Below are 24539 nucleotides of genomic sequence, written 5' to 3' on the forward strand. Positions count from 1 at the left end.
TCTGCAGCAACTTAACCTAATTTTTACCCGCTCTTTTGCTTTATTAGGTTTGCAATTATTTAACCTAACAAATTCCATCTAGATAAATGCATTGCACACCAATTTCATTCCTATCCGCTTGCCTTTTTTTTTTTGAAGAAAATATTTTCTACCATATCAATGATCTTACCGGTTAAAGATTATTTATTGGTCTCTATTATAGTCGAGAAAACCCGTGCGACGCACGAGTCAAAAGTCTAGTTAGCTTTATTGAACGAGGAATCAAGGTATCCTTATTTATTAATTTTGTTACGTCTGCATCAACTTAACCTAATTTTTTCCCGCTCTTTTGCTTTATTAGTTTTGCAATTATTTAACCTAACAAATTCCATCTAAAAAAATGCATTGCACACCAATTTCATTCCTATCCGCTTGCCTTTTTTTTTGAAGAAAATATTTTCTACCATATCAATGATCTTACCGGTTAAAGACTATTTATTGGTCTCTATTATAGTCGAGAAAACCCGTACGACGCACGAGTCAAAAGTCTAGTTAGCTTTATTGAACGAGGAATCAAGGTATATATACACACATTCTAGCAGTAGCTTGCATCACAAGTAAAGTAAAAAAATTGTCTAACAAATCTAGCTAAAAACAAGGAAAGTTAGTTACTTGTGTTACAAGGTAACTAACCCTAAAACAAACTAAACAGGATGGAGAGTTTTGAATTACAAATTAACATTCCTCCTTAATTCAAACTCTCAAAGCAAACTACTCTCAATTCTCTTCTAAGCTTTAGAAACTGGGTTCTTTTGACTGATTTAGTGAACATATCAACAACTTGATCCATTGTTAAGCAGTATTCAACCTTGATCTTGCATTTGTTCACTTGATCCCTAAAGTAGTGGAATCTAGTCTCAATGTGTTTGCTTTTACCATGTGCAATAGGATTCCTAGCAAGATTAATTGCAGACTTGTTATCTATCAGAAACTTGATAGGGTGCTTTAGCTTGATCATTAGATCTTCAAGCACATTCTGCAGCCAGTTTGTTTGGCAAGCTGATGAGTCTGCTTCTTAGATGACCAGGAAATAGGTGCTCCTTGTAGCATGAAGTGATGGCTGAGTTGCAATCTAACATATTGAACTTCTTAAGAATCTCAGTAGCATATTTGGTTTAATGGAGTATCAATCCCTTTAAGGTTCTGAGAATTTCCATGCCTAAGAAATATGCAAGCTTACCTAAATCAGTCATTTCAAACTTTGACTATATGACTGATTTGAAATTTTCAATCTTGCATGTTGCTTCCAGTTAGCATAAGATAATCTACATACAATCATATAATCAGTAAGCTTGTTCCTTCACTCTCTTTCACATAAACTCCATGCTCAGATAGGCATTTCTTAAAACCTTGTTCAACAAAGAATTTGTCAATTCTTTTCTTCCAGACTCTAGGTGCTTGTTTTAAGCCATACAAAGCTTCGTTCAATCTAAACACTCTATCTTCTTTCCCTTTGATTATGAAGCCAGGAGGTTGAGTGACATACACAGTTTCTTCTAATGTACCATTCAGGAAAGCAGACTTTACATCTAAATGATATAGAGGCCAGACTTTGCTAGTTGTTACTGCTACAACCAATCTGATAGTTTCATGCCTTGCAATCGGTGAGAAAACTTTAGTGTAATAAAAAACTTCTTTCTGTAGGAACCCTCTAGCTAGTAATCTTGTTTTGTGCTTCACAATTTTCTCTTCGGGATTCAATTTCAACTTGAAAACCCACTTGACATCTATTGCTTTCTAACCATCAGGAAGTTCAATCAGTTCCCATGTCTGATTCTTTTCAATATAGTTCAACTCATCTATCATAGGTTCCTTCCATTTCTTATCACATAGGGCAGCTTTGTAATCTAATGGCTCAGTGTCTGCAAGCATTGCAAAATGCACCAATTCACCATCAGAACCTACTTCATCATCACCAGTTACTTGGCAATCTTCCTATCTCTTTGGGATTTGTCTGTTTCTTTGTGGTCTGACTACAGTGGTTGGCTCCTCATCTGATATTTCTTCCTCAATAGCTTCTTCATTGATGGTAAGCTCATTAGTTTCTTTATTATCTTCAATGATAACTTGCTTCTCAGTCACACCGCACTTATCTGAACTCCAATCCCAGTATTCTTCTTCTTCTAAAATCTTCACATCTCTACTGGTTGCAATTTTTTTAGAGTGTTGATCAAGAAACTTATATGCTCCAGTATTGTGACATCCAACTAAGATCATAACTTCACTCTCGTCTTCTAGCTTCTTTCTTCTAGCATCAGGAACATGCTTATAGCAGATTAAGCCAAAAACTTTCAACTGATTGATTGGAGGCTTTCTTCCTACCAAATCTCTCCAGGCACCTTATCCATCACATTCTTAGTAGAACAACTATTCAGAATGTAGGCTGCAGTATTAACTGCTTCACCCCAGAATTCATGAGGTAGCTTCTTCTCTTTCAACATACTCCTAACCATATCAAGCAAACTTCTGTTTCTTCTTTCAGCAAAACCATTGTGTTGAGGAGTATGAGAAGCTGTTACTTCATGGATTATACCCTGCCTTGTGCAGTAAGATTCAAAATCCCTAGATGTATATTCACCACTCCATATGGCAATTGATTGTTCTTGTGTTAATAGTTGCATAATTGAGATGGAAAGATGTTTTTTGTTTACAAATTGAGATGGAGAGGTTAGTCATAGAGAATAAGAATTAGAAAGAAAAGTGACTCATAAACTAGGTAAAATATTGCGACCTTTAATATGCAAAAGCAAAAAATATGACTATTTATTATTCTTAACACTCCATATCATTATTTTAATTTTAGTGCCTTAATTAGATTATTCACTTGCTTTTCATTCATGACTCATCAATTTAGTTACTAAAATTATGGACGTAATTAATATTTTTTGGTACATGTAGTTGACTGATTTTATTTCATATTTCATTTAGTAATGTCATTTATTAGTTTTGACTTTGTAGTGCCCCTGTAATTTTGTCAACAACTAGCATTTTACGTTTTTTTTATGGGAGTGTATATATATATATATGTGTGTGTGTGTGTGTGTGTGTGTGTGTAGTAAAAATATATTTTTTGGTGCCCCTAAAATTATGGTGCCCTAGGCTGCCGCCCCCTCGGTCCGTGCTCAGGGCCACCCCTGCAAAGAACTAGAATACTATAAAGAAGCAATACAATTAGCACACTTGTTAGTGTCTTGATCAATAAGTTGAACTATTGGCTCTCGAATGGCACGTGTGACGTTCGAGCATAAGTTAAGGAGCAAAAAAAAAAAACAAAGACAAATTTTGTATTGAAAAATAAATTTTAAAGTTTTAAGATATTGAATGTAAACACTTATATATTTAGGTTGTGTGTTGTAAAAAAATAGTAGATAACTGATAAGATAGTTCACAACGGATGAGTTTATAGAGGATAATTTATAAGCTAAAATTTGTAGCTAGTGTTTGATAAACATGGCGGTTGAAGTTGTTTATAAATTTGAAATGACATAAAAAAAGTCTATTTAATTAATACTTATTTATATTTCCAATTAAGATTACAGGGTTTAAATTGAGATAAAATATAATAAGTTATAAACTACTTGAATTAGCTTATAAAATAAAAAACTATAAACTCAAAAATAAGATATAAGATATAAGCTTGTGTAAAAATAACAATTATCAAACATGTCTTTTTTAATCACACAAACTTATAAGCTATAAGCCATAAACTTAAATTTTTCTTCAAAAAAAGAAAAAGAAAAAGAAGAAGCCATAAGCTTAAACTTATGTCTTACCAAGGCCCTGTTTGGATTGAGCTTATTTCAAGCTTATGAAAAATAGCTTATGCAAACAAATAAGTTTTTATATTAATTCATAAGCTCTCATTAACGAAAACTTTATTTGCATAAGTTGTTTTTTCATAAACTACCTTAACAAGCTCATAGATAATAAATAATAGTTTACTTCTTTGCATAATCTGTTTTGCATAATGTATTTTATGCCCCAGAAGATAAACTTTTACAAACTTTTATTTATTATCTTTGAGCTTGTAAAAGTTTACTTCTTTGTTTTGCATTAGGTAATAAATAAAAGCTCATAGATGATAATAAATAAAAGTTTACCAATGACAGGGTACTATAGTACCCATCTCCAAACCCACGTTTGTAAAAAATATCCGTACCCGAGTCCGTACCCTCGTGGGCAATAACTTTAGTTCCCTTCCCCATACCCTATGGGCACCTAATTGCCCATACCCGCCCCATTACCCGCAATTTAACTATGAAAAGACAATAAAAAAAACATTACAATTGAAATAAAACTATGATCCAAAAAATTTCAAATCAACTCGTAAAAAGTTTGAATCGTAGTATTTACCCCAAAAGCAATGAAAGGCAGGCAGCGACAGAGATTCAACACAGCAAAAGGGGTATGGTTACTGTATTTAGTTGATTTAGGTTTAAGTTTAGACTTAAATAGTTAAATAAATAAATTAATTGTGCACCAAAAATAAATAAATTATTTATCATATTATATAAATACATATATGCGGGTTGCGGGGCTGGGTAGTACAGTGCTCATACCCATTCAAATTTGCGGGTAATTACCCATACCAAGCCCGGAAGCGGGGTTTTACCCTATCCATAATGGGTATTTTTTGCTGGTGCCTATTGGGCCTGAGTCCAATTGCCATTCCTAAATGGAAGTGCGGGGCTGGGTAGTACAGTGCTCATACCCATTCAAATTTGCGGGTAATTACCCATACCAAGCCCGGAAGCGGGGTTTTACCCTATCCATAATGGGTATTTTTTGCTGGTGCCTATTGGGCCTGAGTCCAATTGCCATTCCTAAATGGAAGAAAAGAACAATTGTTTTAACTTTATATATGAGGCTAAAATATAGGGGTGAAAGTACGAAAGGTGGGGGGTATAAAGTAAAATCTTCAATCGAAAGGTGAATGCTGGCCCAAATAACATTGTGGCCCAATAGGCAAGTATAGTCCAATAGATGAAGTTGTACTATAGAGTTGTGCTATTTTTCGATATTTTCGAATTTGTCATATCGCACATAGAGTTGTGCTATATTTTCTATTTTATATTTTTTAAATTCGGTATCCGACTCAAAGATCCACTAATTTGAGGAGTCTAATTTCATCGTCCACTTATTATAATCAATTTAAAACTAAAACAAAGTTTTGTATGAACTTATCCATCGAAATAGGAATGCTAGCAACACTCACTTTTGAACACTCTCTCTAGCATTCACCAAAATTATAGAGTGTTGTTAAAACACAAGAAGAAGAATGCAGGGGTAGGGACATAAATGGCGATGGTATCCAGTCCACGGGAGGAAGAAGCATGAAAGAAATAGAGATAGTTAAATAAAAATTGATAGCCAATTAAGTGGTACATGCTACTAAGAGATCTAAATAAGACATATCTTTGTTCTGGTTAAAAGAGATCCCAGCAACATCATTCAATGACAAGAATCGGTGGAGACTTTGTAATTTGAGTGAATACTTGGTTAAATATTTTCTCAAAAGCTTGGTTGGAGTTTGATGGAGTTGTGCGTTATGCGAGTTGTGTTTGGATAGAATCACTTTGTAATGATAGAGGTGATGTATTGGCGTAAATAGCTTCGCCCGTAGGAGTACGAGATTCAAATGAAGCAGAAATTTTGGCAATAATATTTGCTTTGGAAATCACTATGAACCAACGTTGGATCATGCCTTTCAAATTTGAGGTTCTTCAATAACAAATTGAGAAATAGCTAATGTTTTATTTGTTCATGTAAATAAGAAAGCAAACTATGATGTTGTCTGCAGGCTAAGGAGAGATCAAATATGGAAGGTAGATTATTTGAGTGGCTAACAATATGAAGTTGAAAAAGTTTCTCTTATCTGGAATTGATGTTGATTTTAGGGCACTTTATTGTGAGTTTTATGACATGTGATTATGTTAGTATGGATGATTTAATAACCTATTTAGGTTGGTTTGGTGGTGTTAAATTAAGACTTTGGAGTGTGCTTCTCTCAAAGACCTTGGTGACATGATAATTAGCATGTGTATTCAATCTTTGATGCTATGCAAATATGAAATGACAAGCTAAAAAAAATCAATCTTGTACTACTTGTTGGGAGGTTTTATAGTTTTGTTCAATTAATGAAAAGAAAAAGGTCAAGATCAGTGAGTGGTCGTGGATATAGACTAACCTGTCACCTTTCTACTGTTATGGTATGGCAATGCTATAGAGGTCAAGTTGGTGTACTGTATTATGTTGAATTGTATAGATGGCTCATGAGATGTTGTTTGGTGGGTGGTGGTGCTAATGTGATCAAACTGGATCATATGACTCACGGTGTGGATTTAATTTTGTATTAATTTGCTATGTGCTTTATGGATATGCTTTGTGTATTGTTGTGCCATAAGATCTATTGCAAATCAATATTTTGTTATTTGACGTTAAGCCTAATCTTTTTGGGTAGGTTGTAGATGGATTTAGTAGGAGGGATAAATGTGCCCTAACATTACTATGATTAAGAATATGTCATGTACATCTTTAGGAGAAAATAAGAAGCGATATCAAATACATTATTTGATTAAGAATATGACATGTACATTTTTAGATGAAAATAATAAGCGATGTCGTATCATAAGTTCTAGCTCAACTGATAAAAATGCCGAAATTGTTAGGCCGGACGTCTTGACCGGGGTTCGAACCCTGGTACCTCCACTTTGTGCGTGTGAGTTTATGATGACTTTGTCATTTCTTCTGTGTATCAAAAAAAAAAAAAGCGATGCCAATACATTATGAATAAGAATATGACACATACATCCTTATGAGAAAACTGGAAGCAATGCCAATACATTATTTTGATTAAGAATATGACATGTACATTCTTAGGAGAAAATAAGAAGCGATGCCAATACATTATTATTTTGACTAAGAATATGACATGCACATCCTTAGGAGAAAATAAGAAGCGATGTCAATACATTATTATAAATAAGAATATGACATATACATCTTTAGGATAAAATAAGAAGCGATGTCAATACATTATTAAAAATAAGAATATGTACATCCTTAGAAGAAAAATGTGTGAAAAAAATTTAAACAAAAAAAATATATATAATTTTTTCTTCTTTTTTACAACAATAAATATTTTTTCTAAAAAAAAAAAATTTATTTTAAATTTTATGAATCGACCTACGTGGCACTTTTTGATTAGCTAGACTGACCCACTAACCCACTAGCCCAATGGGTCAATTTGAGTGGGTTGGGTTCACATTACAGTTAAAAACCACTCTTTTCACGTTATTTGACTCTCTCAGCCTCAAAGCACTTGGTTCTAGCTGCGGCATTTGCCAAGTCTCCAACAAACTCGCGCAGCCACCAACACTCATTTTCATTTCCTAGGTTAATAACAAAACCTAACCTCTCATTCTATTACATTGTTCTTCATTTACCCACTAAGGTTTTTTGTTTTTGTTTTTCCTTTTGTTGTTGTTTTTTTAGCTTAATTTTCATACTGTTGAATTGAATTGGCTTGATCTGTAAGCTGAATCTCTCACTCTTGTTTTTTATGAAATGGGTTTGTGAAAAGTTTGTTTTTTTATGTCACTCTTTTGATGATCTTTCATAAATTCAATAACTTTATGTTTTTGATGTTTTTTTTTTTTTTTTTTTTTTTTTTGCAATATGTAAAAATGGTGATTCATTAGTAGCAGATTAGATCTTTTTGTGTATGATGGTCTTGCATAATTGATATGTGAGATCTGATCACAATCTGCAAATAATCATGTTTCAATTTTTGTTTACTTTTGAAATTGTATTATACTGTTATTAGTTGATAGAATTTGATTTATTATTTGTGATCTGTGATTATACCGTTGATTAGTTCAATATGTGTAGAACTTTGAATTACGAGGTGGCTCGTCGTTGAATTTGATATTTCATTCTCTGTATTTTCAATTGCATTACAGATCTGTTGTCATAATGTCTTGTTTGTTCAAGGGGAATGATTTTTCCATGTTTTCTTGAGGATTTTTCCAGCTTGGATTCTGATTGAATTAAGAGTGTTTGTGATTTAATTAATATGTGAAACAAAAGCTTTTTACATGTAAATGACTTGATTTTTGATGAGTGAATACTCAATTTGGTCATGACAAGACAATTTTCTCGGGGTACATTTTTGTTTTAGTTATCAACAAAAAATAATATCAAACTAGTCTCTGTTATAATGAATCTTGAGACTAATTTGTCCTCGGGATAAGAATGTTATGGACTATTTTGGGTATTATTTTTTGCAAGGGATTAAATTGGTCTGCAAGAAAATTGTGAGGGACCAAATTGGGTCTTTACCCATTTTTTGATTAATCATTTAGGGTTTTGGACTTGATGTGTTTCATTTGATCTTGAAAAAAATGAAATTTGTTATTATGAATTTCATTTGAGTTAGAACTTGTGAACTATGGTATGATTTGAGTTTCATGTTTTGTAGTTTATGTGTTTTCGTCTTGTTAAGGCATAAACATGAGTCTGACATTGTTAGGTTTTTGTTTGTAGGTTATGTCTTTTCGTCTTGTTAAGCCATAAACATGACTCTGACATTGTTAAGGTTTTGTTTGTAGTTTATGTGTTTTCGTCTTGTTAAGCCATAAGCATGACTCTGACATTGTTAGGTTTTTGTTTGTAGTTTATGTGTTTTCGTCTTGTTATGCCATTAACGACTCTGACATTGTTAGGTTTTTGTTTCTGACACTGTTAGGTTTTTGTTTGTTGTTTATGAACTAAATAATTGGATACATTACATTGCTTGTTCAGATGTTTGCATTCTTTTTCTGTTTGTTCTGTTGGGATCACATTCCTTAATTTCTGAACATTATTTGACATTATGTAACTTGCATTGTTCAGGAAAGTCGCCATGGTTGATCAGGTTCAGCGCCCTAATCTTGTTCAGAATGTTGCACGCCAGACCGGTCTTTCTATGTACCAAAGGAGGTCATTTGGGAGTTACTCCAACCCTGCATTTCAGTATCCAATGATGCCAGCATGTAATGCCGCAACAACTGCTTCCCCTATCTTTGTTGCAGCTCCCGCTGAGAAAGGAAACTTTGTTGTTGACTTTCTCATGGGTGGAGTTTCAGCTGCTGTATCAAAAACCGCTGCAGCTCCCATTGAACGAATTAAGCTTTTGATCCAAAACCAGGATGAGATGATTAAAGCTGGTAGACTTTCTGAGCCCTACAAGGGAATCGGTGACTGTTTTAAGCGAACAACGGCCGATGAAGGTATTGTCTCCCTATGGAGAGGTAACACCGCAAATGTCATCCGTTATTTCCCTACTCAGGTTAGTTGAGTTATATTGTTTCTCCCTTTTGATTTTTTAGTTCTTTCAAATAGAGGCTATAGCGTAGCAGATCAGAATTTGAATAAGCTGCTATTGTTCTGCAATACTCTATTTAGTATGAAGTGTTGTCAAATAGTGGCGGCACTGGGATAGCAGAATTTGAGCAAGCAACTATTTTCTGCGATCTACAATTGACAACAATGGATTTTTATCATGTCTCTTCACAACTCTTTTTGGTTTGTTGCATGTGATGCTAACTTTGTGATTCAAATTCTTCTAGGCTTTGAACTTTGCATTCAAGGACTACTTCAAGAGGCTTTTCAATTTCAAGAAGGACAAGGATGGTTACTGGAAATGGTTTGCTGGAAACTTGGCCTCAGGAGGTGCTGCTGGTGCTTCATCCCTTTTCTTTGTCTACTCCCTTGACTATGCTCGTACCCGTCTAGCAAATGATGCAAAGGCTGCAAAGAAAGGTGCAGGAGGAAGACAATTTGATGGTCTTATTGATGTCTACAAGAAGACACTAGCAACTGATGGTATTGCTGGCCTGTACCGTGGTTTCAACATCTCTTGTGTCGGAATCATTGTGTACCGTGGTCTCTACTTTTGGAATGTATGATTCCTTGAAGCCAGTTCTCCTTACTGGATCTCTGCAGGTTCGCATACCTTATCTCTTGTGTCATTTTATTTGACCAAATTCTTTAGTTCGACTAACCTAACTTTGCTGATATGTATTCTAGTTCATATCAGTATTGGTGTTATTGAAGGTCTGATTTGATTGACTTATTTGAGCTTATCTATTGACATAAGCACTTGTGAGACTATTTTGGCGATCTTGTAAAAACAACCGATAACATGTCTATAAGCTTGTTTTTAACTTGTTTCCATTCCATAAGCTCTCCATGATTCTTTGTGAAAACAAGTTATAATTTATATGAAAACAATTTGACTTTATTTAATCTTTTGTTATAGAATTAGCTTATTCATAGGTACTTTTATGATGAGTGTTTATGCTAGAAGCTCTTACTTCAGCTGTTTATCCAAACATGGCCATAAACCAAAATAAAGCAAGAAAAGTTGCTTCTGATTTTTCTTCCCGAGTCTGAGTTCAAACTTTTGCTGATAGATATTTCTGTTTTTATTGTCTCTTGATCATTGCAGGATAGTTTCTTTGCTAGCTTTGGTCTTGGATGGCTCATCACCAATGGTGCAGGGCTAGCATCTTACCCAATTGACACAGTTAGGAGAAGAATGATGATGACATCTGGAGAAGCTGTCAAGTACAAGAGCTCCTTCGATGCATTCCAACAAATCCTCAAGAACGAGGGTGCTAAGTCCTTGTTTAAGGGAGCTGGTGCTAACATCCTCCGTGCCGTCGCTGGTGCTGGTGTGCTCGCTGGTTACGACAAGTTACAGGTCATAATGCTCGGCAAGAAGTACGGATCCGGTGGTGCTTAATTCTTTTTTTCGGCCTCTGATTCATACTTTTGTTTTGGATGTTGATGAAAATAAATTTAGTTCTGAGAATTAACCAAGTATTGCGGAAAATTTTGTTCAATAATTAGTACTCAATGATCCTATACCCTTTTTTGGATCAGAATATTTGATATTTTTAGGTTTGATTTATTTGAATGACAGGAAAATATATACCATATTGAATTCCATTTTGTTTGATTTGAGTTTCTGTGACTGAGATACTCTATTTGTTTTACTTTTTAATTAAAATGCATGTGCACATTTTGATTTCCATGTGTTGGAGTAAATCTCTCGCTACTTAATTGATCACTTGTTCTTTGAGTAAATTGCTTGCTTCTGCTACACATTTATTTTCTCTTTTTTGACATCACCAAATATCCCCATTCCTCCTTTTGCTACCCTCTCCTTTGATGTTTTATTTTACATCATAGTGTTTTTTTTTTTTTGGTAAATCAAGAGCATGTACAAGCATCAAGATTGTTTGTCAAATATCTCAATTATATTGGCACCCATAATATCTCAATTAAGTTGGCACCCCTGACAACAAAAATCATCTACAATATCATAGTGATTTGGTTGTGGGACATTTTATATGGAATTTAGTATGGGTGACCATTAGTTTAATAGCAAAATAAAAAAAAAATGTGAATTTAAATTTGTAACTAATTTTGCCTTTTGGGTATTGATACCAAACTTTTTCTGGTAGATTGATACCAAACTTTTTCAAGAATATTAATGAATTCTCCTTAAATATATCCCATTTGTATTATTTAATTTAATTTGATGTCCTTAACTTTTTTTATGTGTTGAACATACAAAGTAGTTGTCCCTTTCCAATTGAATTTTCTTTGTACACCAGAATCAAATATCGTTTTGTAAGTTTTCAAAATAAAAAATTCATTTCCTCAAAAAAAAATAAAAAAATCATAATTTTTTTTAAAGGATAAATTTTAACATCACTCCAAGTCTACTAACTCCCATATCTAGCCATCTTTACATCATGATGTTTGAAAAATTAGTCTTTTAAGATAAAGTTATTTTAATTAATTGTTGAGTATTAAAAAGCTAATAATTTTTCAAATAAAGCTCCAAACTTTTTGATTTTGATAAAGCTGTCCTCCAAAGTTATCAGTATAGTTTTTAATTAGCAACATGTATTTTTTTTTTCTTTCTAAAGAAATAAAAAGATCTTTTTGACTAATGACCCTCCTGTATGAACTGAATCAAGTAGCTATGTTTTCTTTCCACAATGCGTTTTTTTCTCTATCTTCTACAGTCATTGTTGTTGTGCTTTCCACATTCGTAGAATGATCCTTGATAGCTTGACTTGTCTCATTGGAGTCTCTATTGAATCCCATACCTATGCCCATACTTCTATTTCTATTTAATCTTATTTCAAAGCTGCATAAACAATAGAATGCATTGTTTGGTTACCCATAATACAGATTCTCCAATAGCAAAAATGAGGACTTGCATAATGTTTCTTCTCTGGTTTGCTAGCCAAATTTTGGTGTATAACTAAGGCTCTTTCTTTGAGTTCAGATACTGATAGGCTAGCTTTGCTTGCTTTGAAGGAAAAGGTTACAAATGGCGTGCCCGATTCTCTACCATCATGGAATGAGTTTCTACATTTCTGTGAATGGCAGGGGGTTAAATGTGGTGGTCGTCACATGCGAGTATCTGCCTTGCATTTGGAGAATCAAACCTGGGGTGGTACTCTTGGACCATCCTTGGGAAATCTAACCTTTCTTAGAACCCTCGCACTTAAAAACATCGACTTGCATGGTGAAATTCCAAAAGAAGTTGATCGTTTGAAGCAATTGCAAATTCTTGACTTAAGAAAGAACAATCTTTAAGGAGAGATTCCGATAGAGCTCGCTAATTGCACTAATATCAAATAATTGATATGTGGAGCAATCAACTCACTGGAAGAGTTCCCACGTGGTTTGGGTCAATGATGCAACTTACTATGTTGCTTCTTGATGGCAATAATCTAGTTGATACAATCCCTCCTTCCTTGGGAAATATTTCATCACTCCAATACATAACATTTGCATATAACCACTTGGAAGGAAGCATGCCTTATTCTTTGGGTAGGTTGTCAAGTTTGAAGCTATGGAACCTAGGTTCAAATAATCTGTTAGGTGAAATTCCTCATTCTCTTTACAACCCATCAAATATTCAAATTTTAGATCTTGGGGGGAACAAGTTAAAAGGTAGTCTTCCATCAAATATAGATCTTGATTTTCCCAATCTTCAACAATTCTTGGTAGGAGAGAACCAATTAACCGGAACTTTTCCGTCTTCAATATCCAACCTCGCTGAATTGCAAATATTTGAAATATCATGGAATGCTTTTAACGGTCCAATACCTCTTACTTTAGGCCGATTAAATAAACTAGAGAGGATTCTTTTTTCCAGTAATAATTTTGGAAATGGAGAAGCTCACGATTTGGATTTTCTTTCTTCGCTAACCAATTGTACTCAATTGTCAATGCTTGTTTTTGATCAAAATAGATTTGCTGGTGAGCTGCCGCATCTTATAGGAAACTTTTCCGTCCATCTCAGTATGCTTGATATGGGGCATAATCAAATATATGGAATGATACCTAAAAGAATAGGACAACTAATCGGTTTAACTTCCTTAAAGATTGGAAACAATTTCCTTGAGGGAACAATTCCAGATTCAATTGGCATGCTTAAGAATCTAGTAAATTGGTAACTTGAAGCAGCTTTCAAAATTGTATCTGAACTCAAATAAGTTTTCTGGTGAAATTCCCAAGGATCTTGCTTCTTGTGTAGCATTGGCAGAGCTTAGGTTGGGTAGAAACTTCTTAGAAAATTCTTGTCTAACAACAATTTGTCAAGCACAATCCCCTTTGAGCTAGAAAATCTAACACTTTTGAATACTTTGGACTTGTCTTTTAACAATCTTTATGGCGAGGTTCCCATAGGAGGTGTCTTTAGCAATATCACAACAATTTCATTAGCTGGAAACAAGAACCTTTGCGGAGGGATGCCTCAATTGAAGCTTCCTACATGCTTTAAAGTGTCTTCCAAGAAACACAAAAGATCTATCATAAAGAAACTTATACTCATAAGTTTAGTTGGTGGGGTTTTGATCTTTGTCATAGCTTTTTTAATCACTTATTATCTCATTAGAAAAGCCAAAAAATTATCTTCTTCACCATCTTTGCAAAATGGGAACTTGTGAGTTACTTATGGAGAGCTACATGAAGCAACCAATGGATTTTCTTCATCCAATTTGTTAGGAAATTGAAGCTTTGGTTCTGTTTACAAAGGATCTATTTCCTATTTTGAAAGACCTATTGTTGTAAAAGTGTTGAATCTTGAAACACGTGGAGCAGCGAAGAGTTTTACGGCTGAATGCAAAGCTTTAGGAAAGACAAAGCACCGGAATCTTGTTAAGATTCTTACTTGTTGTTCAAGTATTGATTATAAGAGTGAAGATTTCAAGGCTATTGTTTTTGAGTTCATGTCTAATGGGAGTCTAGAAAAGATGTTGCACGATAACGAAGGAACTGAAAATCATTATCTCAGCTTTCTCAAAGGGTGGACATTGCTCTTGACATAGCTTATGCATTGGATTATCTTCACAATGATGTAGAGCCGAGCAACGTTCTTCTTGACGATGACATTGTTTCCGACAGTCTAACGGATATCATGTTTTCCGACAGTCTAAATCTACACAAGTACTGTAAGATGAAAATTCCAGAAGGAATCATTGAGATAGTGGATCAATGTTTGCTAATTCCATTTACGGAAGATCAAACATGGATTGTGGAAAACAAGATTAGAGAGTGTTTGGTGATGTTTGCTAGAATTGGAGTTGCATGTTCCGAAGAATTTTCCGCGCATCGAATGATGATAAAAGAAGTTATAGTTAAGTTGAATGAAATCAAACTGAACCAGCTTCCATGCTAGCGAACATTGCTACTATGAAAACAAAATAATTGTGAACTTCATAAAAGAATTTTGAACGGTGTTGGTTAAAAAAGAGAAATTATGTTCTCATCACTGCTTTTGGTTGATGTAGCATTCTACTATATTGTCCTTTTACTAGTGTACGAACCCGTGCAACGCACGGCTGGAATATCCTGTTAATTTTTATTTAAGTTCGAAAATGTGAGCAGACCAATAATACAAAAACCACCAAAGCACACATACATAATATTAACCATCAAGGGGAAATCCACAAAGAAGAATACAATCTTTTTTTCTGTACTCTGTTATGCTAAAGATGCATTGATAAAGACCACATCTCTTTTATAATATTGTAAAAATCACTCAAAAAAAGTTAATTTTTTTAACAAAACATAAATAAAATATGAATTTATTACCGTAAAAATTAAAAAAATTCACATTTAATTAATGTTTTGGTAAAAAATTCTAATTTTTTTTGGGAGAGATCCTTATAAAATTATAAATTTTTGGGTTAATTATGTTTTTGGTCCCTACAAAATTGCGACCTTGTAAGTTTAGTCCTTACTTAATTTTAATAGCATTTTTAATCCCTACAAAAAATTTCTGCACTCAATATTAGTCCTTACTCAATCCAAATTTGTTTAATTTATGCTTAAACTCTTAAGTTTTTCAACAATTTTTTACAGGCATGTTAAGAACGTTATTAAAAGGTCCACCGAAAAAAATATCGCAAAAATTTGATTTCTACGTCCATATTTTTGTTACTTATATCTTAAACTTTTGTCGTTTTAAAAAATTCATATTTAATTTATTTCATGTTAAAAAATTATAGATTCTAGTAAATGAACCTTTCATAGTGTTCTAAACTTGTATAAAAAGAATCGTTAAAAAATTTAAGAGTTTAAGGATAATTAAACAAAATTTATTTTAGCAGGGACTAAAATTATAAGTAAATTTTTTTGTAGGGATTAAAAAAGCTATTAATATTAAGTAAGGACTAAACTTAGAAGGTCGCCATTTTATAGGGACCAAAAACATAATTAACCCTAAATTTTTCTGTAAAATTTTGTTCAAAAATATGAATTCTTCATATGAATTTACTTTAAAAGAGAGACCAAAAGTGAAGATGAATTTTTTTTTGAAGAACTAAAAGTTAAATTTTTTTAGAGGAACTAAAACGAAAAGTTGACATATTTATAGGAATCAAAAATACATTTAACCAAAAAAAAATATTTATCTAAATATTTCAAAAAAAATAAAATAACACCCCCTATAATTTTTCTCCAATTATTGGTCTTGGTCTTGGATATACTATTTCTCCAATGGTAAGCACAGTAAATTAAAAGTCTGTTAAATATAATCTAATTGAAACTTCATTATAACATCACATGAGTAATATTATTTATTAATGATTAATGCCCTTAGATCAAGCACGTTAAATACAACGAAATGCTCTACACCGGTGTTTATATATTTTTTTTGGTTACAAAAAGTTTAGGTGGGTTCGGCTCCGGTCACCACCAGGGTCAGGGCACGCCTCCGGGCCCAAAGGGCACTTATAGAGGTACTTACAGATCACCCACCAACACTGCCCTCACATCGGCAGAGGGAATCGAACACACAACCTTCTGCAAGGAAGTGGTCCGTTCCTTACCAACTGAGCCAACGTGTGTTGGTACACCGGTGTTTATATGTAATCATGTTACAATTTTTTAAAATGAATTCATGGCGATATATTTGAGGGTGCAGATATTTTAAAAATTATATGATATAAATTCTAGATAAGAAATTGTTTATCCATTAAAAAAAAAGATTAGAAATTGTTTTATTTGGAACATATGACTATTTACACCACTATTTTCAGCATACACTCTGCATACACTAATCAAAATTGGGCTAAGCCCAATCTCTCTAATCAAACCCGCGGCCTCTCTCCTCTTTCCCTCATTACACTAACTGAAGCTTATCCCTTCTCCTCTCCCTCTACCGCCGCCGGCAACTCTTTTCCCCACAATCACCGCCGCGATCGGCCACGTTTGGGCAAAAGAAACCTACCATCTTTATCCTCTCAACCTTCTCTATCTTTTCATTCAAATAGAATCACAAAAAGAGGAGATCGAAAAAATGGGTGTTCTCCTTGAAACTTCCTCCATCTGTTCGAGATCACATATGTATAACCTGTATCTCTCAGTTACCCTCACCTTGGAAGGATCAAGGAGACCTGAGATCCAGATGTTTCGAATCTGCTCCTTTGGCTCAGACATGGTTGCTGCTGCTGCCGTGTCGTTTCAACTTCTTCTACGGTTTGTTTTTGATAGAAAACAATAAATGGAACTGTGCTGAGTAAAAGTTTTTGGTATATCATCGTCATCTTCGTACGACACTTGATGATTCATTTTCCCGCTTCTTCATTCTTTCTGTCGTTTACGCGATATAAGGTAATGCCTAAATGTTGACCCTGTTGTGCGTCTTGTATTAAAATGTATACTCTGGCCACTGTAAGATCATTTTCATATCCAGTCCAATTTGAATTTAATTCAAGGTTACATAATATGATGTAACAACATGAATGATCGATTAAAGGTTTTTGCTACCGAGATATGAATGAAATTGCTGTAATTGTTTATGCGTCATAGTTAATTTAATTTGAATTGAGTTTAGGGAAGACTTGTTTAGAACACACAATGTGTAATTCTGCTTGTTTGATCGTCATAGTTAATTTAATTTTAATTGAGTTTAGGGAAGACTTGCTTAGAACACACAATGAGGCTATGACAATTTGTAATGAATTTAATTTAGCTACATGATTTTAAATTACTGTAGTAGTGAATGAATCGAATTTTTGCATTTCTTTTGGAGGTCATGCCTACATGTATGTTTTGTTCTTATTTTTCATTATAGATTTGGGTACTATGCAAAGGTTATGTTGCTGGAAGTATTCATGATGACTGTATGTACACAATCAAAACAGAGAAAATAGTGGTTCTTATATTTCTGCAGTTTGGTGCTTTGTTGTGCCATCCTTTTGTTGTCCTCATTCTCAATATTCCTATTTCAGGTAGATCTTGCTGCACTACTCCATTAACAGGCAATACTATCAAACTATAATTGTAAGCCATTTTATTTATGTGTGTGATTTTTTTTTTATTTTAATTAATCGTAAATTTGAATATCTTAAGCCTTTTAATATATGAAATTGCTACCAATCTGAGTTATAGGATCTAGAAACAGTAATTTTCCTCAATTCATTTAAATGGTTTTATTTCAAATGTCCATGAGTAAAATTTAGTTAGTTGTTTTGAAATATGATATAAAATGCATTTGATCAATGCTATTGTTGATGAATGAGCTAAACTTTATACCAGTGTTTATTGCATTCCAAACAATTACTTTCTCTATTCCTTTTTCAACTGGTGCCATTTTGTAAATTAAATTAATTATATTTGTTAGAAGATTTAGTCCTGGTTATAGTTAATTTGCACATTAATAAATATGAATATCTCTTATTTGCAGGTTAGCATGCATCATCCTTTGTTAAAAGAAGAAGCTTTTTGACTTTTTCAATAAAAGTAGGCTTTTTGACTTTTGGTCATCTGTAATGGCTTTTTTAAGAGGTACTCTCCAAAATATACAAATTATAGATATTAATTTATGTTTTTTTTATGGCATTCATTTGTGTGAGAAAGTGTGCATATGTTCTATGGCTTGGAATCATGTGATTTGTTTTCTTTTTAAATGTGGTTAGATAGATTGAATTTTGTAATTAAAAAGACAATTTAATCTTGAATAAAATGTTTTGCTGGCGGGGTTGCTTTAAGGTGCTCAGTATGTAAATCACCAACTTGAATATAACATATAAGCACTGCTCAATAAAAAAAAATCACCAATACCTTTTTATACTGTTGAAGTGTTTAAGCACTTAATTTCTGTCTTTCCATATCATCAAAACTAAGGATAGTTTGGTCTATTTTTTAATTTTTAATATTTGAATATGTACTATATTTCTCTAGTTCAATCTACATGTCTTTTTTGATTGATGTCTCGTTATCTTTACCTTCAGTACTCCGATTATAGTGTGAAGGCAAAGCTTTGTTTGAATCATCATTACCATTTCACTGACTCTGGTAGAACAAATTTATGTGAATATTGCGTGATTAATTTTACCTCATGCTACATAAATCTTGAATCTTTAGCAGAACCCATTTGAAATTGGTGTATTTGAAGTGCTTTGACCACATGATTTGTCATTAAAGAATATAAGCATGAATCACTGAACTGAAATATAAGCATGAATCACTGAACTCAAAATTTAGCTTTTATCTATAAAGTTGTCTGTACTGTGTTGAACACATAAATGTACTTATAAGAGAGAATTGTTTTTGCTTGAAATTTTATTGACCCCATGAATTTGGAAAAATGCAAAGAGGTGTATATTAGAATTAGTGGTTTTATGTTAGTAACAGATTTGATTTATATGTTACCATATAAAGCAATATAAAATACTTTTGATATAACAGAACAAAAATGTATCTCCATTGTTTGAAAGATCAATTTTCTAATTGGTTTCTTTTCGTGTGTTACATACATGTCAAATACCCCTTTAGCAACAATGACGCAACTAACCATTGATGAGAAAGAGCTAATGGAGAAGTTTATCAATGAAGGTTAGTGGAAACCATTTTAATTATAGAAGTTATAGGTTGCTTCTACTATTTTCATATAATTGATAAGATATTTTGTTAACACACCAAACGATTTTTGCTTCTCCAATCAATCTACTGTTTATTTTTTAGTATTTGTAGCCTCTAAGCAGTTCTAATAGATATGATGGAACAAAATGCTAATTAGCATAGTAGTAAGAATAATGTAATTTGGATAACTTTTGTACCTTGTGAAGAACACTAAAATAAATTGTTCTAATTATAGATAATATTTCTAATTAGGACATTCAAGTAATCATGTCCCATATGGAATTCATCATAGGATTAGCTACCTTTTAATTGATGAAATCATGTTCCAAATTGGTTAGCATGTCCTTACAATAGCGACTATATCTGTGATCACTTGATCATTAGAAAATTGTGATAAATTGTCGAAGTTGTTTATTAATAGTAATAAAGAAACACATTTTATCAAAAAAAAAAAAAAAGAAAAAGAGAAAAAGAAACACATTTGAACAACACAACGAAGAACATAATACTTTTACTTTTTTTAAAAAAAAAAAAACAATGAAAAAACACGTAAAACATTTGAACAACACAACGAAGAACATAATACTTTTACTTTTTTCAAAAAAAAAAAAACATAATGAAAAACACGTAAAACATTTGATACATAATATTTTTACTTGTAGATTAAGTTCCAAAGCAAAATGCTCACATTTTTAGCACTTGAAAATCCTTTTTAGAAGTGTTCTCTGAATGATACATTGCTGAAAATTGATGTAACAATATAGGAGGTCGTGTCAAGGAGAGAAGAATGACAAGGAGAGAAGATGGCACCTATTATTTCCGTAAATGGAGCATCTCTTCCTGTTTGGAGATCAACTCCTACATAATCAAGGTAATCATACCCACCCAACATATCATATGTTAACCTTTTGTTCAATTTTATTGAATGTTATTGTAAATTGTTCTCAAAGCATCAAACAATGCAGTAAAGATGCTTCCAAATTCCAATTCCGTAGAACTCTGTTAAACTTAATCTACACCTTGGACAAATTGCATAAAAAGTAAAAAAATTAGTTATTCTTTCACACTTTAATCATCTTTCCTTTCAAAATAAATTTTGAACTTTTTTGAGATATTCTAATAATTATATTCTTTTGTTGTACCTTCATGTTACTGTTGTGATTTCTTCAAGAGTCCCATGAGTTGATTGTGGAAGAGAAATGGATAAACGAAAATAACCATAACTAAGCTAGCAAAGAGTATGAAACATAGATGATTCATGCTTGTATTTTACGTCTACATTTTATACTTGCACACTATTTGATACCGTTTCATACTTCATAATGATATGCGTTTTTGTTGGTCCTCCTCATTCGTGAAATATTTCCATACCCTATAGTGTCTATCAGCTCATTTTTCATTTTTAATTCTTTAGTCTTTTCATTCTAAGTTCTGGTCAGTAATATCTACTTTCATATGTGCGTCAAATTATAAATTACTTCTATCAAATTATCTGGTTATCTCATGGTCCTTGCTATCAAAACTATCTTCTGATACCAATCTCATGGTCCTTGCTATCAAAACTATCTTCTGATACAAGGATACACTATTAATTGCAGTTTTGGTCACTCCTCAAACTTATTTTGTCTAAAAAATATGGTGATATGACATGTTTTAAAGTATGTTTTTAAGAAAATTTTCTTACAATTAAATCAATATTGATATTTTTTTTTTATCATTAGGTCATATACTATGTCATTTAAAACATATCAAATCATCAATTTTAGTTCAAAAATATGTAGGGACCAAAACAGTAAGATTTTGAAATTGGGTGACCAAAACTACAATTAAGCCAAAACTAATACTCCCTCCGTCCCGGAATAACTGACCCATTTTCTAAAAAAAAGTGTCCCAAAATAATTGACCCATTTCAATTTTCAATACAACTTTCATCATTCCCAATACAATATATTCCACTTTCCCCTTTATTTATACATTTTTCTTAATAAGTGTGAAATGAGCCAAGGGGTCAATTAATTCGGGACGGAGGGAGTAGGTTATAATTGCAATACCGTAATATTGGTTGGTTAAATATGTTAGACATCCGGTTAACTCGAATAAAAAGGTTAAATTGGTATGACAAATATTAAAATGACATTTGCGAGGAGACTACTAACTTTTTTGTGTAAATTGTGAGGTGAATACAAAAAGAACTACCAATAAAATAATATCATGTTTTTTTTTTTTAGAGAAAATAATATCATGTTTTTTTAAAAAGCCTTACACTTGCCTCTTCATTAAGATGTTATAGATTAAACTTCTCAATTTAGAGAAGATCTATCATTTGTTCTCAATTTGCTTGGGCCACAGAGATTGAATCTGGGCCATTTATTTGATCAACGACCCTGATCTGATCACCGGGTGATGTGATGATAGCCGTCTGATTTAAGATCAGACGACCTGGATCTGAGGGTGCACAGCAATAGCTTAGGCATACCGCGTGGAATCAGAGAGGGGTATATATACCCACTCCCTTCACAAATTCATTCATTTCTCAAATCATTTCTCTCTCTAACTCTCACTTCTCTCTAACTTCTCTCTTCCCTCTCCCCTCTCCTTTTCCGTCTTCTCCGGTGGGGTTCCGGCTGGTGGCGGAACCGCTGCCGGAACAGCTTACGACGCGGTGGTTGGCCGTCCAAGGTGGCGTCGCCGCCGCCAAAAAATTTTTTTAAACAAAAAATCATCTTCTCCTATGTATTTCTTCCTTCTCTTCCCGTTTCTAGCCTTAACATTTCTAAAAAAAATACCTATGGTCCTAGATCTAGAAAAACAAAAAAAATCTACCTTTGTTTTTTGTCTGTTCCGGTTTAATACTTGGTGCTTTGATTCGGTTTTTGGCGTTGAGTTGGCACAGTTTTATGATTTGGCCGGTTTGGATGTGTTGCTGTGTTTTGTTTTTTTGAGGTTTTGAGAATGTTGGTGAATTCGGATTTGGTGGTGTTGTGATTCTGAAAATTCCAAGATTTAAAGTTTCTAGGGTTTTGAGTTTGTGCCTGCTGATTTTGGTTATGTGTTGTTGGATTCTTTTGAGATTTCATGATATATGCTTATCTAATGATTCTCATTTGTTGCAGGATGAAGATTTCTTTGCTGATTATACTGAGGCTCATCAAAAGCTCTTTGAACTTGGGTAAGTCGTAGTATTTCTTATTGTTAATATCTTTATGATGTTGTGATTAAGCTCTTTGCTGATTAATTATGATGTTGTGATTTAGTCATTATTTGAAGAAAAAATTCCAACTTTGTATGATAATATCTTTAGTTTGAGTTCAACTTTTGTAAGATTTTAGTGGTAAAAAACCAGATTAACATGATAATTTCTTGAGTTTGAGTGTAACTGTTGTATGATCCAGTGAAAAAATTCAGCTTTGCATGATTCTTTCTCTAGTTTGAGTTTAAATATAACTTATGTATGATTTATAGAAAAGAAATCCAACTGTAAATTTTAATTTCTGGAGTTTGAATTTCAGTTTAAGCTTTGTGTAATTTAGTGATTTAGAGAGAAAAAAAATCCAGCTTTATGTATGATTTAAAGAATACCATAAAATGATCTATAGCAGAAATTCGATGAATACCTTGGCATATGTAAAAATAATAGAATGAAGTGGTTGAATAGTGTAGTTGGTTCACATTTGTTGTTACTTTTAATCATCTTCTTTCTCTAATAATCTCCCCTTTCTTCACAATAATGTGCAGGAAAAGGTAGCACAATGGGATCATGGGAAAAGAGTAAGATACAACAAAGCAATAAAAATCAAGTGGAAAGAAATGGAAAGGAAAAAAGGAAACATGTTGAATCCAACACAATGAAGATTATGGGAGACGAGTGAAGATATGACAAATCAATAAAAACAAAATAAGTCTTTATAGTGTGTAAAAATTTTTTTCAGGAACAATTGTACAAAAGAAATCTGAATTGTTTATTTTGTAGAACTAAATATATCATATTTATAATACAACATAGGCTATAGATACTGCAGCAGGCTCTATATAAAATAAAATAAATTCTGCTAGCGGACCATTTCCCCATTCTGAATGACCTTGAAAGACTAAAACCATCTAATCAGTTGATTATTAAATTAAGTTCTATTATTATAGCCAGGCTATAGTTTTCATTGGGCCATCCCCTATAAAAATTATTTTTAACACAAAAATAATTGAAAATTCTGAGAAAATTCATATAACAGTGAACAGTTCTGTACCAATAATGGGAAAGGCAAGGGTTTTGATTATTATTTTTTAAACGAAAAATGTTTGTGTTTGGTTAATATTTTGTTCTTTATTGAATTTGAACATGGATCCTTCGACTTCTTTAACCTTTAATTCAAACCACCGACTACCCGACTTCCCAATAGTTCTTATATTTTTCTTGCAAAGGGGTGCAATTGCTCCCCTGTCCTAAGAAATAACCGATTGTGATAATACAAAGCACAGACTATTATGGAGTTTTTTTACCAACATTATTTTCGCATATATAACAATAATTTAATAATTAAAATTTAAAATTAGTAATATATTAATTTATTTTGTAAATCAAATAATGAAGGGCTCTATTTTCTTTACCATCGAATAAATGTTAGCATTAGATTAGAGAAGAGATCTACAACTCAACAACAACGTTCCTAGTTCATTTTCATTGCTACAACCATTAAGAATTGCATTCATCACATGTTGGCCATTACATTCAAAGATGACAAAATCAAAACACTTATTTGTCGCTATCTGAAGCCCAACTTCTTCAAAATAGATGAGTGGTGGTGAAAAAATGCTAATTTAAAAATAAATATATATGTATAATTATAAAACTAATTTAAAAATAAATATTTTTAGTTTTGCTTCTATTTTTTTTACTTCATATTTTTTTATAATAAATTAAATTGTATTGTTTTTATATAAATTCATTTTACTTATAATAAAAATTAAATAAAATTGTTTTTCCAAATAGTAAAGATAATCCATTGAGTTTCATAAATGAGCAATTCTTACATGGTCACAGACCCAAATCAAATTTATTTGGTCAC

The 24539-nt window shown here is 32.7% G+C and overlaps 2 protein-coding genes, 1 long non-coding RNA gene and 1 pseudogene across 8 annotated transcripts; all 4 read left to right on the top strand.

The window, feature by feature from the left end:
- The first annotated feature begins 7347 nt into the window (after positions 1-7347).
- LOC146898158 (ADP/ATP translocase, mitochondrial-like) lies at positions 7348-11056 on the top strand. 2 transcript variants are annotated; one of them, XM_085738541.1, is made up of 4 exons: positions 7348-7492; positions 8932-9367; positions 9648-10023; positions 10529-11056. In XM_085738541.1, the coding sequence occupies exons 3-4, from the start codon at positions 9901-9903 to the stop codon at positions 10823-10825; spliced, it is 420 nt and encodes a 139-aa protein (XP_085594667.1). In that variant the 5' UTR covers positions 7348-7492; positions 8932-9367; positions 9648-9900; the 3' UTR covers positions 10826-11056. The 2 variants fall into 2 exon arrangements, with proteins under 2 accessions (XP_085594667.1, XP_085594666.1); XM_085738540.1 differs by having other exon boundaries at positions 7348-7434.
- Positions 8942-9901, top strand: LOC146898159 (ADP/ATP translocase 1, mitochondrial-like). Its single transcript, XM_085736511.1, has 4 exons — positions 8942-9367; positions 9484-9603; positions 9648-9840; positions 9885-9901. The coding sequence occupies exons 1-4, from the start codon at positions 8942-8944 to the stop codon at positions 9899-9901; spliced, it is 756 nt and encodes a 251-aa protein (XP_085592637.1).
- Positions 11057-12305: 1249 nt separating the features above from the next.
- On the top strand, positions 12306-14833 carry LOC146898160 (putative receptor-like protein kinase At3g47110; annotated as a pseudogene).
- A 1901-nt stretch (positions 14834-16734) lies between these two features.
- On the top strand, positions 16735-23547 carry LOC146898161 (uncharacterized). 5 transcript variants are annotated; one of them, XR_015021559.1, is made up of 7 exons: positions 16735-17226; positions 17690-17846; positions 18302-18402; positions 19393-19452; positions 20244-20350; positions 22593-22648; positions 23215-23547. It is a non-coding gene; the product is annotated as an uncharacterized LOC146898161 (long non-coding RNA). The 5 variants fall into 5 exon arrangements; XR_015021557.1 differs by lacking the exon at positions 17690-17846 and adding an exon at positions 17847-17898; XR_015021558.1 differs by having other exon boundaries at positions 16877-17226; positions 17690-17898.
- The last annotated feature ends 992 nt before the right edge of the window (positions 23548-24539 follow it).

The sequence above is a fragment of the Medicago sativa genome, chromosome 8, assembly GCF_051527215.1.
Source record: "Medicago sativa cultivar Bolivia chromosome 8, Bolivia_mono, whole genome shotgun sequence".
Lineage (NCBI taxonomy): Eukaryota > Viridiplantae > Streptophyta > Magnoliopsida > Fabales > Fabaceae > Medicago > Medicago sativa.